Consider the following 16,299-nt stretch of genomic DNA (forward strand, 5'->3'; position numbering starts at 1 on the left):
ATCAGTCTTTGTTTGGAAGGAACAATAAAAACATATACCAACAGGGAGTGAGACATGGTTGAAGGAGCTGTGTGGGCTGTAAGAGAACAGGCTTCAGTTACAGGTGAAAGACCGGAGTGGCGCAGCAGAGGTGTGAGAAGGGCTAACACTTCCTCCTTGAGCTCCACCATCATCTGAGCCTAGAACCAGTGAGGGGGGTGTTCAGGGAGGCCGACTTGTGGTGCACGTGGAATGCACTGCTTTGGGAGAAACTCAGGCCCAGTGCGTTTGCTTCACACACATAGAAGCTGAAGAACCACCATTCAGAATGACCCCAGAAGGGACACAGGCACACAGGAGCAAACAGCACTCTTCGCTGCATCATTCATTTATACTTCCTGATGCTCACGAGTCTTTAAATCCTGTCCTAGCCTGGCTGTGTTTTGAAGCTGAGAGATTAGTATGATTTATATGATCCTTTCCTTTGCCCCTGGATTATTTTCTCCTGTGTTGTTCTGGAGGACATAAAGGTGATAACTTTATACTAGGCAAGCAAGTGCTTTGTTCAGTTCTGTGACCGTTACTGTCGTTGGTTCAGATTCTTATTGTTATTGCATTTCTTGAAAATACGCTCTTTAAACATTGTGTAGCAAAAAAGTGAATGAAGATTCTCCTCTGTGGCTCTATATTTTGGATTGGAAAAAAATCAAGTTTTTGACTTAGAGCAGTCTAAATTCATGGATGAATATTTTCAATGTTAGACTCCTTGTCCTGTGTCAATGTTCACCTAACAACAAGCTAAAAAAATAACTAGTTGGAAATGCAAAAGAAAATGCTACTCAGTTTCCTCCTAGTTTGCAAACACTTACTGGTTCTGCTTTAAGGTGTATGCCATAAAGTCAGCAACTGGGGTCTGGGTGCCAGGAGCCCTACTTCTCTGGACCCAGAGTAGGTAGTAGTAGTTAATAAAAAGCTCAGCAGTATTTTTTCCAGACCAAGTCATCGTGCTGTACACTATAATTTTATTCTTGGAAGCATACAGAGTGTTTACAATATGGTGTCTTCCTAGAATCAGAATAGTGAAAAAAAAAAAAATGGAAAAATGTCCAAACATCTTTGCATGGCAATGATGGCATTACTGGTGTGTTTAATAAAACCTTTATTGGTACATTTTCCGGTGTGGTGGCATTGGCAGAAACGGTCCCCCTTTGGATTTGGAACTCAGCAGCTGATGAAATACAGTAAACATTAATTTGGAATGGGCTGCCAGTTTTGGAAAGCCAGGTGACATTTTATTATATTTGTACCGAGCAGGGGCATACCGCTGTAGCTTCCGCTGTCAGAGGCTTAGCTGGCATTATGGAAAAAAAATGGCAGGCCCGAGAATCTTATCCCCTGAAATGAAAGTCGAATGCCAAATTGAAATTCCTGTAGGATTTCCGATAGCAATGGGGGAATTGAGAAGCCCACAATTAAGCATATGGGCATTAAGATAATTGTCAGATCTGTTGGCGGACATGATAGAAGACAGATGGGTACGAATCAGTGCGCTCCACTGCAGCACCCTGGGAGACAATTTGACGTTTTACCTGCCTGAGCTACTCTGCCATGTTTGTCACTGAATGTACAGCGCAGCCCGGCCTCTCACTGAGTGGGAAGTGGTTTGCAGGGATCTATAGGTGTATGGGCGATCCTTCAGCGCCCTCTAGTGAAATGCATTTGGGAGTTTTGTTTTCCAAAGGCCAGTCAGCCTTCCTTGCTCAGGTCCTCGCTACCCCCGGAAAGAGCTCTCTCACTGCTGGTTCCCACTAAAGTCACTGGCTCCTGTCACCTTGCAGGTTGGGGCCCATCGTGAAGATGGCGTGGCCCTCAGAGGCAGCCACTCTCTTGTGCCAAACCAGGTTCCAGTTCCCCAGCTTCCTGTCCAGTCTGCAACCTCCCCGGATTTGAACCCACCCCAGGACCCATACAGAGGTAGGTCCACCTCCCAGGGCACTTCTGACCTCAGTTCAGCAACAATGGAGCTAGTGTTGATCCCGGGCTTACTAGGCATTCATCCCTCGGGAAGCACTGGCAGAAAACCAAGAATCAAATTTGGTACAAACATGGTAAGTAAATGGGAAAGTATTTAGAATGTCGCCGGCTAATTGTGTTTCTTCAGGAGCTGTTTTCTCAAACATCCTCTGAAATCCTGGTGCTATTGCAGCAGGGAATGAGACAGCAGACTGATGAGAGGAAATTTTATTTAAGCTATTTCCACATTTTACTCATTCAGGTTCTCTAATGTGGTTAGTTGTAGCCTGAAAATGATATTTCCAAATGAATAGGAAGGAAGGAAATTGTTTTTGTTGTTTAAGATTGAAGGAAATATAGGTGCATTTAAAAAATGGAATTTGGACAATTCTTGGTATTGAGTCATCTAGCCCCGTAACGGTAGCCTCGTACCACTGTCTGCAAAGGGCTCCTTGTGGCCTCCGGAAGTTGTACTGTTGAGGCCAGACCTGGGTGCCATGCTCCCTGTGCGGCTGACCGACCAGGTGACAAGGAGACGAGCAACAGCTTCTCATCCCCTTGACGCTTGGAATAAAAACGATAACACTAGCCCACTAGCCTAGCCCAGGAAAATGTATGAGCCTCCTTTCACATTGTACTAATCTGAGTGTTAATTGTACATGGATGGCCTCCCCATTTATGTTTGAATAGTAATAATGTGGCAAATCTTTTAAGAGGGCTTTGGTTTTTCTTCCTCTATCCTGGACCAGTGCCCCTTAAACTTTAATGTGCATAAGCATGACCTGTGGGCCTTGTTAAAAATGCAGATTCTGATTTAGTAGGTGTGCGATTCTGCATTTCAAATGGGCTCCCAGGTGGTAAGGATGCCCCTGACCCATGGCCCAAATTCTGAATGACAAGGTTCTAGACCACACAGATTGCCAACAGAGAGCATCAGCCAACATGCTTCTACCTCAGGAACACGTGATTACATTAGGGTCAAGTTTTAAACTGTATTATGATCTTGAAACTTGAGCTGTGAGAGAGCTAGAAATGTCTTCTTTTGAGCAACTATCTGCTCTCCATATGTGCCATTTTTAAATGCTGATTATTCTTTGAGGATAAGAGAAGCCTAATTTCAGAATATCATTAGGGTATCTATTGAAGTCTTGACTGCGCATATTTGGCGTACTCCCTGGGAATTATATTTTAAGGACATTTTTCTATTAAATCATCGCATATGGAAGAAACTCAATATAATAGCTGATATTTACTTGGGATTTTAATCAGAACATTGAGGTGTGTGATTTTCATGATTATGATTTTCATTGCAATTAAGTTGATGTTTTGTAGACAGTGAAATTACCATCTACTCCAAAAGATTGCAAAATAGAATTTAACCCCAGAGCCAATGAAGAGGAAACTTGTTTCTGCAGGTGCATTTTTAAAACTTCACCAGGTAGCAAAAAAAAAAAAAAAAAAGACAGAAGGATCGCAGTTCAGCAGCGTGAATTGTGTGGCTGGAAGCTCCCCGTCTGGGGTGTGCATGTTTGTGCACCGAGCTTCTGTGGAAATGCCACCTGGTCTCTTTCTTCCTGTAGGCATGCCCCCGGGCCTGCAGGGCCAGAGCGTCTCCTCCGGCAGCTCTGAGATCAAATCCGATGACGAAGGCGATGAGAACCTGCAAGACACGAAGTCCTCCGAAGACAAGAAACTGGATGACGACAAGAAGGATATCAAATCAATTACTAGGTCAAGATCTAGGTAACAGTATATAATACTGTCGCTTCATTTAATTCCTTTATTGGACTTTGATGAAGTGAACAGAACGGGAAGAAACTATTCAGTTTTTTCCTGGCAGGTAAAATTAAAATCAAAGGCTTATTCTAGAGGTACTAACGTATCGTTTAAGATACCTGTTCTGTACTCTAGCGATGCCTGAGATGTCTTTGCATTTATGAATTTGGACCCAGTGCTGATTACACACAGTAAAAACAATCTGTAACTGATTCAGATTCAAATAGTGGATTTTTTAAGATTATATTTGTTCTACAAATTTGGTCAGAAATGTGCTTTCTAAAATATTTTTAAAAAGAGAAATTTGTAATATTGAAACCTCAATTGATATATATACAACTGTAATGGTTTTTCTTACCTTGAAAGAGAGAAAATACTGATTTATCCTAACATGTTGAGATATATATATATATGAGCAACACCTAAATTGCTAATTGTTTTTCTCCCAGATACTCCTTCCTATAGGAAAAGCAACTGCAGGAAAATAGCTTCTGGTTGGCTTTCTGAAATACAGTATTCAGTATATTTAAATTAGAATCTTTCTTCTTGAACTTCCACTCTTACCTGATAATCAAATGGTTTTTGAATATTGCAGCACCCATGTTCTTTACAGCAATTCCATTGGACTGTTTTGACTTGCAAATTAAATGTACTCAGACTACACCTTCCTTTTACTTATTAATTTTTAAGAAAGATTTTTAAGTTGATTTTAAAGAGAGAGAGAAAGGGAGAGAGAGAAAAAAAAAAGAATATCAATTGTGGTTCCACTTATTTGTGCATTCATTAGTGCTTCTTGTATGTGCCCTGATGGGATATCGAACCCACAATTTTGGCGTATGGGGATGATGCTCTAGCCAACTGAGCTACCTGGCCTGGGCTGAGTATACCTTCCTTTTAAAGGCCATTGTTCTCAAGGTTATATTTTGTGTCCTGTAGGAATTATGAACATGCCATATTTTTCATACTGCCTTTATAATTATTGAGATAAACTGTATTACATGTCCTATCATAAGTTCCAAAACTGCCAGAAACTCCCAGCTTATACCTTTCACCACGCCTGTGGTTTCCTGACTCTTGGCCGCATTGGTTGGAAACCCCAAGGAGGGGCTTTCACACGCTCACCATCTTCTCTGTTAGTTCTGTCAGTAGCCACAACTTAGGCATATTAATGGATCAATGAATCCTTTAAAGTTTCAGTACAGCATTTTAACTCGTTAAGAACCTTCTTATTTTAAAAGGTCACTCTTGTGACATTTACTTATGCCTCCAAAACTGTGTTGTAAGGCAGTGCTTTAAAAATCTAAGCAGTTTTATTTGCATAACCAATTCTAATTAGTTATTAGCCTGAATACCTTTGGAAAACAATTCCTATTTTCAGGCCCTCTCTTTGAAAGGTATGGCACATGTTTGATATATAAAAATATTACAAACTTTTAACTTCAGGACGGGCCCAGCAGAAACTTGACTCTATTGTCTTTTCACTTGTTGTATCTTCGTGGTGTAGCAGAATGTGGACGTGAATTAATAGTTACCTTGATTTCCTTGGCACCAGCAGAGGTCGTGGGTAAGGGAGAGAAGGATCAGCAGAGGAAGTCAGGAGGATCAGATGGCAGAGCCTTTTCCAACTGGTTCAGCTCAGTTGTGTGTGCATTAGCACACATCTACAGCAGACAGTCCCATCTGGAAGAGAGTTTAACCTTTGGGGAGATGAGCCAAGTCTTACAGCATCTTCCTTTGGTGTCTCCCTTCTCCCCTCTCATACATGGGTTCTTGGATTACATAGGTCATCTTTATGTGCAGGATGTGCTTACAACCCGAGAATATGACTTCCATTTTTGATGGATTGGGGTTCCTCAGCCATAATTGATCCTTATTGCAATTTGGAAGTTACTCAGAGATTCTCCAAAGTGGAAGATTTAGAGCCATATATTTTAAGCCAGTTTCATTAAGTGTACATTGACTTGACTAGATAACTTCCCACATGTTCTGCAGCTCCAAAGTGTTGTGATTAACATCTTTTCCTGTGCACATTTCCAATTCATGGAATTTTAAAGTGCTGGTCAACCTTCATGGTTCTTTAGATCAATGCTTAAAATCTCTAGGTTAGCAACCTTGCAGATGGTTGCCTCCATATTGTTTCTTGTAATAGAGACCTGTTACTTTTGGTGAAGTTTATTTTTCATCTTGCACATAACCCAACACTCTCTTGTTCATATTAAATCAAACTATTCCACTTAGAGTTCTTCTTTCTGTTCTGCTTTCCTGAAACAAGACATCTCCCACGCCTCTTTTTTTTTTTTTTTTTTTTTTTTACATAATCACCCATGAAAAATTTGAAGCCCTGATTCTGTGAAACCTTCCTTATATGATATTCTTTCCAGATGGCTCATCATCCTTTCTGCCCTCCATACAAAAGTTTCTTCTAATTTGTCAGCATGACACCCACAAACAGAAGTAATCTTGCCTTTCCAGACTCTCCAGTGTCCAACCATGCCTTTGATATGAATCATACAATATTCCTGTTCTCACAATCAGAGATTAGCTTTTTGGCTTCATTTTTGACTTACAATGAGTCAAAAGATCTACCCGGTAGATGGTTGGCTTTTGTTTGTTTTACGTAGCTCATGTTAACTCGGGTTTCCTCGAACTTGTTTTGGGATCATAAACATCCATAATGTTAAAGACCACGGAGATCCTATTTTTCTAATTATTTTTATTTAATCCTTGGAGAAAATGAGACTCAGCCAGATACAGTCAGTAGCATGACCAAGCTTTTCAAGCAAATTAATGGTGAGACCTGGACCAAAGTCTTCGCTCCCATTGCCCTGGAGTCTTCAGCACAGGACCTCCTTCTTAATCCTGTTAGCTGCACCATGTCAGTTCTCACCTATCAAAATGTTTTTACAATCACTTATTTGCCTTAAGCTTCAGACATCACAGTATGAAAGTTTAAAAAAGAAAACAAAAAACAGCTTCAGTCTAAAATTCTTTCTGACTTGTGGTCATGCAGTGTGGCTTCAGCCGAAGTTGCCCGGGGCCTGCTGTGCAGAGTGTAGCTTTGCCCTCCTGCATCTGGGCCCTAACTGTGACGTCTCTGTTTGCTTCGGCTTTAATACCGAGGGACTGGGATAGGCACCTAAGGCAAGCCCAAGCCCGAGTGCCTGTGAAGCTCTGCCAAGGACAAGAGCTTGAGATGGAAGAAAACAAAAGTAACTGAGACACCTTCTTTTTCCCCACACCATTAGAAAATGTCGCATCCCTTTTGTCCCGCAGCAATAATGACGACGAGGACCTGACACCGGAGCAGAAGGCGGAGCGCGAGAAGGAGCGGAGGATGGCCAACAACGCCCGCGAGCGCCTGCGGGTCCGCGACATCAACGAGGCTTTCAAGGAGCTCGGCCGCATGGTGCAGCTCCACCTCAAGAGTGACAAGCCCCAGACCAAGCTCCTGATTCTGCACCAGGCCGTGGCTGTCATCCTCAGCCTGGAGCAGCAGGTCCGAGGTGAGTGGAAGCCAGTGTCCCGGAGCGGGAGGGAGCCGGGCTGGCCTCGCCTGCCATGAGCAGGAGCTGCTCAGAGACTGTTAAGCGTCATTCAGAATAATGACACCAGCTGCAGACCATGTCTGAATCTATAAGGCAGCTCCCCTTCCCACTGTAATTAACTTAGAGGATTCTTCACAACTGAGACCACGTCCTGGCGCTTCCCTGTTTACTGCCAGTCGTCGGAGCTTGGTGCATTGGCGTTTCCAGCTTTATTATCCTATAAAGTGGCTCTGCAGATTCACCATGCAGTTCAGCTTCCACTAGTGGCTGAGCAAAGGACCCCCTGTGCGCACACTTCGTCAGTGGCCTTTGTCCTGTCCTGTGAAACCGAGAAAAGCGCCATCGGAAGAGTCCCGGCTGCCCCACCCCTACCCCCCACCCCCAGCAGCCTTGACCTTCGCCAAATGCTGTGTGCTTCTCTTCCACAGAAAGGAATCTGAATCCGAAAGCTGCGTGTCTGAAAAGAAGGGAGGAAGAGAAGGTGTCCTCGGAGCCTCCCCCGCTGTCCTTGGCGGGCCCGCACCCCGGAATGGGAGACGCGTCGAATCACATGGGACAGATGTAAAGGGCAAGTGCGCTTCCGGTCGCGTCTGCAGCCTTCCCTTCGTGACTCCCACCAGGGCACTGGCCAGAACAGTCCCAGTGTCCCCAAATTAACAGATTTTCCCCTTGAAACAAAAGAAATTATAAATAAAACACTTCCTCGTCCTCTTACAAATGTATTAATTTTCCTCTTTCTTCTTTCTCTTCAGGTCCAAGTTGCCACATTGCTTCATTAATACAAGAGACCACTTCCTTAACAGCTGTATTATCTTAAGCCCACATAAACACTTCTCCCTAACCCCTTTTTTTGTAATATAAGACAAGTCTGAGTAGTTATGAATCGCAGACGCAAGAGGTTTCAGCATTCCCAATTATCAAAAAACCGAAAAGCAAACAAAAAAACAAAAAAAAAAAGAAAGAAAACAGTGCAACTTGAGGGATGACTCTCTTTAACATATCATTCAGATGTGCAAAGCAGCGTGTGCAGGCTGGGGCGCGGCCCGGAGACTGAATGGCAATCCTTCCACACTGTGGAACAATGCATTTGTGCCTAAACTTCTTTTGGAAAAAAAAAATATAATTAATTTGTAAGTCTGAAAAAAAATATTTAATTTAAAAATTGTAAACTTGCAATAATGAAAAAGTGTACTTCTGAAGAAAACTACATGAACGTTTTTGTTGGTATTCAAGTCAGCTAGTGTTTATAATTACTGGATAGTGAACAAGGGAAGCTCAGCTGCCCTAGTAACAAAACCAGCAAACGTCCTGATGACAGCGAAGTGATGACATTAGCCATTCCTTAGGGTAGGAGGAACAGATGGATCTTATAGACCTATGACAAATATATATATAAATATATATATATAAATATATATTAAAAATTTAGTGACTATGGTAAGCTTTTGTTCATTTGTTTCAGACTTTTTTCTCCTGTAAAAAAAAAAAATAGTACTGATTAACTTTTTTAAAAGAAAGATTTTACTGTAAATATGGATTTTTTTTTCGGGTGGGGGGGGTCTTATTTCTGTCCCTTCTTCCCGGTTTGTTATCGTAACCTGTAGTGCCAACTCTGCTTCCGGAGGGTAGTGCAGGGTGAAATGCTGACCCTGATGTTGCTTTTCATTCATAAATAAGTAGAAAGTTGTTTCTCCAGTCTTTTGGGAACACAGGACTTAAAAGTCACATCATGTGTAGATATTACAAGCAGCATTACTAAGACATGGCAAAAAGAGTTTGTCTGAATTGTAATGTTGCATTTGTGACCCTATTCTGGGATTTTCAGAGGTACAAGGTTAGAATGCTACAATGTTACCACTGTGCCTTCCAATGTTTATATCATCGGAAACATAACATAATCAAAGTGGCTGTGATTTAACAAAATGATTAAAGTGTTACCTACATGTGTAGCCGAAGTAGTGTGCAGTGAGGCGTTTCTGAATACATGGTCAGATTTTTGGAAAAAAACAAAAACAAAAAAAAACAAGTAAAGTTCAAAAATCATCAAATGAGAAAATTGCAAGTAGTGTGACAGAGCTGATTGATTTTGTTGCTTTCTTGACTTTTTTTTTCAAAATGGGTTTACTAAGATGTAGATGACTTAACTGCCTCCTCCTTTGTCTGAAAAACGCCAATATTCAATCATCATGCAGCATTATAACAAGCCTTATAAGTCCTAAAGCATTAAGTTGCACTTTCTTGAGGAGGGGCAGTGCAGTATTTCTCTGGCCAGTATGAATGAAGTTTATACTTAACATATTTGATAGAAGCATAGATCAAGCTATGGCACAGCGACTCATCAGATAGCTAGCTTTGACGTCTGGGCACAATTGAACCAACTTCCATCGTGAATCTTTATAATGATTGACTTTGGTGTATAGTGCAGTAAACAAATCGTGCTCCTAGTTAAGTATGTGTCAGCATCCTTTTGTCTCTAACTCGTTTCTATTTTACAGCCACACAATCTTGGCATGTATTAAGAAAAAAAAAAAATCCCTGTTCAAGTAGTTTTTTCCACCTATCAGCACTGAGTAAATGCCATAAATCCATCAAAATGGTCTAAATGTTCCATCTGTTCTCCTGTTTTGCCAGTTATATAGTAATGAAATACATTTGTAAATTTTATGCAACAAACGGCAAACGTATCATTATTTTGAAACTGTGTATGTAAAAGTTATATTTTTACACGTAGACTCTTGTTATTATGTGTTTTAATACATTGTATTGGTTTTTGTTTTGTTTATTTTAAACTGTGGTTTAAAAATGTCTCATTTAAATGAAATAGTGAGCTTCAAGAATCTGAATTTTCTGTTCATTTCTGAAAATGTAAGAACAAATAAGATAGTTACCACGTGGTCATCTTTTACAAATCCATAAACCTTTTGATTAGCTGTGTGTGTGTGTGTGTGTGTGTGTTGAAAACTGTAAATATGTTCAGTAGCGATTAAACTAAAATACTTTGATTTGTTGATAAGTTCCTAAAATGTGGAGGTGGATTAAAACCTTAGGAGAATAGCAGAAATCAAACTTCATGAAAAATTATTTTGAGGCTTTCCTGTGAAACGTTCGAACAAAGGGGTTCAAAGAAGGGCATGGAAGACAATGTATATGCTCCCCTCCTCTTGAATAACGGAAATCATGTGTACTTGTTCCCTCAGTATGTAAAGATTTCCTTTTAGTGGTACATTCTGCACTCATTTTGTATAGTCTACCAAGGCGGGTATCCCTAGGAACAATATTATATAGGAAGCAGGTATACTTTGATCACATTCAGGATAAGTGTACAGAAGAAGATATGGTGTTTACTCTTTAGGGAACTGGAAACACTCCCTGCATTGATGTACATTTTAAGAATGGCACTTTTGATACATGTTATCATAAAGGTGCTTCATAGAGGTGACTTAAGGTTTTTCAAATCTGTAAACAAAGCAAAAAATTAAATTGTAGTCATTGGGTTATTTTTTAAATTGGTGCTTTATATTTTGTTCTCACTGAAACAGAGTAAAAGCTGCAATTTATTGTTCACCAGCTTTGATGTATTCATTACTCAGTAATGCGATACCTCTATTGTTGAATTCCCTTTAGAAATAAGCGAAAAACTTTCTAACAGCCACCAAAAGCTGCTCACTACTTCGTGCTTGGTGGGGAAACATGATCTGCACCCACCTGTATTGATTGGGTTATATCCCCATTTTTAAAAAAAGAAAGAAAAAAAGGTGGAAGGGAATGTGGCCTTTTTAGTGTTGGGTTTTTTTTTTCTTGTTGTTGTTTTATAAATTATCAAACCCAGGTAAGATATTGGTATCCTGCGCTGGATTTTTAGAATGAAATGTAGCAGAAGACAGTTAGAATGAAAGAACTATACAAAAATTTCATAAGGGTCCATGCTGTGCTATGTATGTGATGATACGTAGTCTGGGGGTCTGTTTAAGAGACTTGGACATTAAAAGCGACTTGGAGCAGTTGATCCACCTCCACATTCAAGTAATTTATGAATATGCAGAATAGGGATCTCTTCACCTAGGAAGTTTTACCATTTGTCTTCTGTGTAGCTGCAAGGAACACTAATGTTTATACAACTGTCAGTCCACCCAGTAACGCAACTGGTTCCGATTCAGTCTTCCGATTCCTTTTTGTTTTTCGCTTTTTTCCTATTTCTTGATTTTTTTTTTTTTAATTTGTGATCTTTATTTTGATGAGGGGTTCGGGGTTGGGGGTGGCGGGAGTTGAACCAAGACTTGGGGTTAAGAGGATTTTCGTCTTGGATCCAACAGGCAGAATAATGATCTGTGTCCAAAAGTGAACTTGAGTCAGGAATGAAACAATTTCAGCATAAACAAGCACAAAAATTTAGTCTGCTGGCTGACTGGAAAAAAAAAAAGTCAAGATGGAATAAGATGAATTCCAACACAATGGGGCACCAAGGCCGTTAGGCCTCTTGTTTTATTTTGCTTTGGTTTTGTTTGTTTTCCTTAGAGACATGCTCTTTCTCATGGGACTTGAAGTGGACTCATCTTTGTGCAGTGCTGGTTTTGCCATCCTCATTTCAAGTATTATAGACATATGTAATGGTGAAAATATATGAACTGTGGCCTTTTTCATTCTTGTTACTTGTGATGCAATTAAGTGAAGATAAGAAAAAAAAAAAGCAGAGATTTACCATGTATCAGTGCCTGGCTTTTTGTTATAAAGCTTTGTTTGTCTAGTGCTCTTTTTGCTATAAAATAGACTGTAGTACACCCTAGTAAGAAAAAAACTAAATTTAAAAATAAAAAATATATTTGGCTTATTTTTCGTAGGAGCAATCCTTTTATACCATGAATATTACAAAAAAAAATTGTCAGATTCTGAATATTTCTTCTTTGTAGATTTTTGGAATCATTATGAGTAAAAGTTTGTTACTTTATTTTACTATTTAAAAGATGTTATTTTACCATGTGTTAATGAGATGAAACTGTATGGTAGCTTTTTTTGTTTTTGTTTTGTTTTGTTTGTTTGTTTTTTTAGTTGTAGGTCGCAGCGGGGAAATTTTTTGCGACTGTACACATAGCTGCAGCATTAAAAAAGTAAAAATAAAAAATTGTTAAAAAAAGAAAAAAAGGGAAAATATTTCAAAAAAAAAAAAGATAAACAGTTACACCTTGTTTTCAATGTGTGGCTGAGTGCCTCGATTTTTTCATGTTTTTGGTGTATTTCTGATTTGTAGAAGTGTCCAAACAGGTTGTGTGCTGGAGTTCCTTCAAACAAAAACAGACCCAGCTTGGTCTAGGCCATTACCTGTTTCCCATCTGTAGTTACTCGATGAAGTCATGTACATGACCGTTCTGTAGCAATAAATGTGCCATTTTTATAAACTGTTTCTGACACTTATTTCATTTCATTGGGCATTGTCCATGTAACTGATTCTCTTCTGTAAGTAAAACCACATCTCTATTTCATTTTCCAAGTGTTGGAGGTATTGACAGCTTAACAAACAAAACATACAAAAAAAAAAAAAATTCACTAAAACAAATCGAAAAGCAAAGCACATGACTGACCAAGGAAGAGATGCCCTTAATGAAAATGGAACAGGATGCATGCAAAACAAAAAGGAAACTGTCTAGAGGATTAACTAATTGAAGGGATATAATTAGTGTGCGTGTAGCACTGAAGCTATGCATTTGGAGAGCTCTGAACCGTGCCAGCGTTCTGGTTGCGCTGCGGCTTGCTCAGTCAAGTCAGCCTTAACCTTTTGGATCAGTTGGTCGACTGTTTGGCAGAACCTTCTCAGCTAGATCTTTGCAGTCAAAAATCTAAGATGGTTTATTTTGTATCACTTTGTTAAGAGCTGAATATTGTTAACCACAATTACTATTACACTGTATTTATACTTTCTCAGACTATACCCCCCGCCCCCGCTACTTCTGGTTGACCTCTTTTGACTCTTAATCCAGATGTAAACAACCAGATGGTTTTTGTCTAACATGTACAAACTGACCTGTGTCACCTATTGTGGGAGGGGAAAAAATGTACAGATTAAAATTATTCAGTGTTATGTACTGTAAGTTAATATTTTTGTAGAATGGACATCAATCTACTTTGCAAAACTTGGAGGCTGTTTCAACATTGCATTGTAGAAATGTACAGTCATGTATGCAATGGAAAGGAAAGCCTGCGGTAGATGAGCGCTTCATAACAGAGTGTTCCGATCCAATACGTGGTATCTGCGGGACGTCTCCATTATTGCTCTTGTATTCTTTCTAATGGGGTTTAGTGGCTAGTTTATCTGAAGGAAAATGTTATAACACCATTTGGTTCACGTGTGAAGTGCCCTCCATAGCCAACTGTTGATTTTTTTTCTTTTTGGTTGGAATGTTTGCCGATATTTAAATTTTATGAAATTTCCAAAGATTTTGGTTGATAATCCTTTTTTTCTTCTAAATGATTTGAGATGTTCTTATGTTCCTACTGTGTGTTTTAAATATATACAAAAGAGCCACAAGCATTTAGTCTTTTAGTATTATATTTTATCATGTAACTACTGCTAAAAGGGGGAAATGAGCTTGGGCACCACTTCCGTGAATCGTCTATAGTCTATCAACATGTTTTATTTCAAAGGACTACATTAAACTTTGACTTTGGGTCATTTTTCAAAGGGAAGTTAAATTGCTGGAGAAATTAAAATATCCAAAAGTTAAGAAGATCTGTTATGTTTGAAATGAAGAATAGCTAAAGTGTGAAACGGAATCACTTACTTATAACTGAGGCTTTAATTGTAGACCTCCTTTCTCTTAACTAACCACCTAAGACTGAGCAAGCCACTTTAGAGGAGAGATTGAAAACAAAAAGAACTAGCACGCTGCTTATATGCAAATTACCCAGGACCATACATTTGAATTGCACGTGGGACCCTAATTACTCCGTCAGCCAGGTGATTTCACATTCAATTGGGCATGTTCCTGCTTCAAACTAGACACACGTGCACATGCTTTGAGAAACGTGGCCAGGTCTAGAGGGGCGAGAAGAGCCAGAGTCACCTTGGTATTCCTGAAAGACTCAGTTGAGATGGTTTGATGAACAAATGTGGTTGCAGGTCTCCAGAAAAGGAAGACACACAGCCACAGCTGGGAGGAGAACCTAGTGACAAGTCCAAGTGCTTTGAGGTGCAGCCCTGGAAATAACGTTGGGTCAGTCGAAATAGTGCAATCAAGCCATTATCTGGGGGTTGTTGTGTTTTTTTTTTTTTTCTTTTCGGTTTTGGTTTTGTTTTTACTTTTTTTTTTTTTTTTTTTTTTTTTTTGGTTTAGTGCTAGACCTTTAGATTACAGAATCCTCACCTTAAATATAGTGTCTTAGAGTTTAGGCTTTTTGCCACGGAAGGTGGTGTATGTGGAAAGCAGTGCTTCTGAACAGTTCTTAGTTGTGAACCCTTGGAAGATGAATAAAACCACTTCATAGATGTACTGTACATACTTCGTTGTCTATGAACTTTTTTACATGAATATCATATTCAGCTTGAAGGAGTTGATGGCTCTCTCTCTCGAGTCTAGGCATAGACACTTGTTCATGGATCCTGGGTTAAGAAAACCTGATCGAAGTTCACTAAAGCTTTGGTGCTTGAAAAAAGACAGAGCAATCCCCTCTACCGTACCAAGGGGGCTGAGCCTACCCAGAACGGACTGGTGTCTGGCTTAAGAGGGTAAAAGAAAGACCCTTTGTGTAACACTGAAAATAATACAGTCCTCGTTCACATCTGTTCCACTATATTTAGAAGTCAAATGGCTTTCGCTTTGGCATGAAGATCCTTGTAAGAGGAAGCAGAAACTTGCCAAGTGCAAAGTGAAAACGCTCATACAGAATCAGACCTGCTGGCTTGAGGTTTTTTGATCGTAACCAGCCTCTGGGTGAGGAACTCTTTCATTTTTTAGGAAAAATGACACAATTTTGAAAGCAGGATAACTTGCTTTGTGTGAGGACTTCTTATTGCTGTTTGTGAGCTGGGTGGGGCCGCTTTAGGTTTGAGGACATGCTTATGTCAGCGGGCACGAGCAGCCTGTGTCCTGACAGCCAGTGGTCACTGCACCAGCCACCTCTCCCAAGTGATGAGTCTGGCTTCACAGTTTTTAATCCTCACCCAAGGATATGCTTTTATTGACTTTAGAGACAGAGAGAGAAACATGGATGTGAGAGAGAAACATCCATCTGTTGCCTCTGTACATGCCCTGACCGGGGATCGAACCCGCAACCTTGGCATGTGCCCTGACCCAAAAGTCAAAGCCACTGTCTTTTGATCCAAGGGCCGATGCTCCAACCAATTGAGCCATCCAGCCAGGGCTGGCTTCATATTTTTAACCCCTTTCCCCCCACTCCAGCTGCATCCAGGTCCATATTTTGTTTGCTCTGCTTTTATCTTTGCTGCTGTCTTTTAATGGCTATTTTACAGAAGAATTTCTGAACTTCTTTGCAGTTCTCATTTTCATTCTTTTTCTACAAATTGTTAGGATATAACTAGATGTGAGAATGTTCATGCAATATGAGACTGCTAGCCAAACTAAAATTTGCACTCTGGCCCACTTTTTCTAAAATAAACTTTCTATTCTGAAATAATTTTAGTTTTACAGAAAAGTTGCAAAGATAATACGTAGTGTTCCCACATGCCCTTTCCCCAGCCTCCTCTAATGGTAAAATATTACATAACCATGGTACATTTGTCAAAACTAAGATTGGACATTGCTACTTTGTATTTGAATTTCACCTGTTTCCCACTAGTATCCTTTTCCTGTTGCAGAATTTAACCCAGGATCCTATCTTGCTGTGATCTGACCCATTTGGAGTTGGAGCGTGAGCACAGCCTGCAGCAGAGTTCCATGGTCTCAGGGTCTTACCGAAGTGACTGCACCCCCTAACTAAACTATAGTAGAAAACTGACTGACTCGCCTGTTACAGTTCCTCCCATTTATTGCCTTCT

At 40.0% G+C, this 16,299-nt stretch overlaps 1 protein-coding gene across 9 annotated transcripts in view; it reads left to right on the forward strand.

The window, feature by feature from the left end:
- TCF4 (transcription factor 4) overlaps positions 1-8,153 on the forward strand; it is a 333,046-nt gene extending 324,893 nt beyond the window's left edge. For 5 of the 9 annotated variants that reach the window (XM_090285469.1, XM_090285468.1, XM_090285470.1 and 2 more), the window contains 5 exons: positions 1,818-1,953; positions 3,573-3,735; positions 7,042-7,271; positions 7,742-7,881; positions 8,066-8,153. In XM_090285469.1, the coding sequence (XP_090141595.1) occupies positions 1,818-1,953; positions 3,573-3,735; positions 7,042-7,271; positions 7,742-7,878 (666 nt within the window). In that variant the 3' untranslated portion in view covers positions 7,879-7,881; positions 8,066-8,153. The remainder of the gene's footprint in view (positions 1-1,817; positions 1,954-3,572; positions 3,736-7,041; positions 7,272-7,741; positions 7,882-8,065) is intronic. The other 4 variants (XM_090285471.1, XM_090285472.1, XM_090285474.1 and 1 more) reach the window with 1 other exon arrangement.
- The last annotated feature ends 8,146 nt before the right edge of the window (positions 8,154-16,299 follow it).

This window comes from Furipterus horrens, unplaced genomic scaffold (genome assembly GCF_987537825.1).
Source record: "Furipterus horrens unplaced genomic scaffold, mFurHor1.1.pri manual_scaffold_8, whole genome shotgun sequence".
Classification (NCBI taxonomy): domain Eukaryota; kingdom Metazoa; phylum Chordata; class Mammalia; order Chiroptera; family Furipteridae; genus Furipterus; species Furipterus horrens.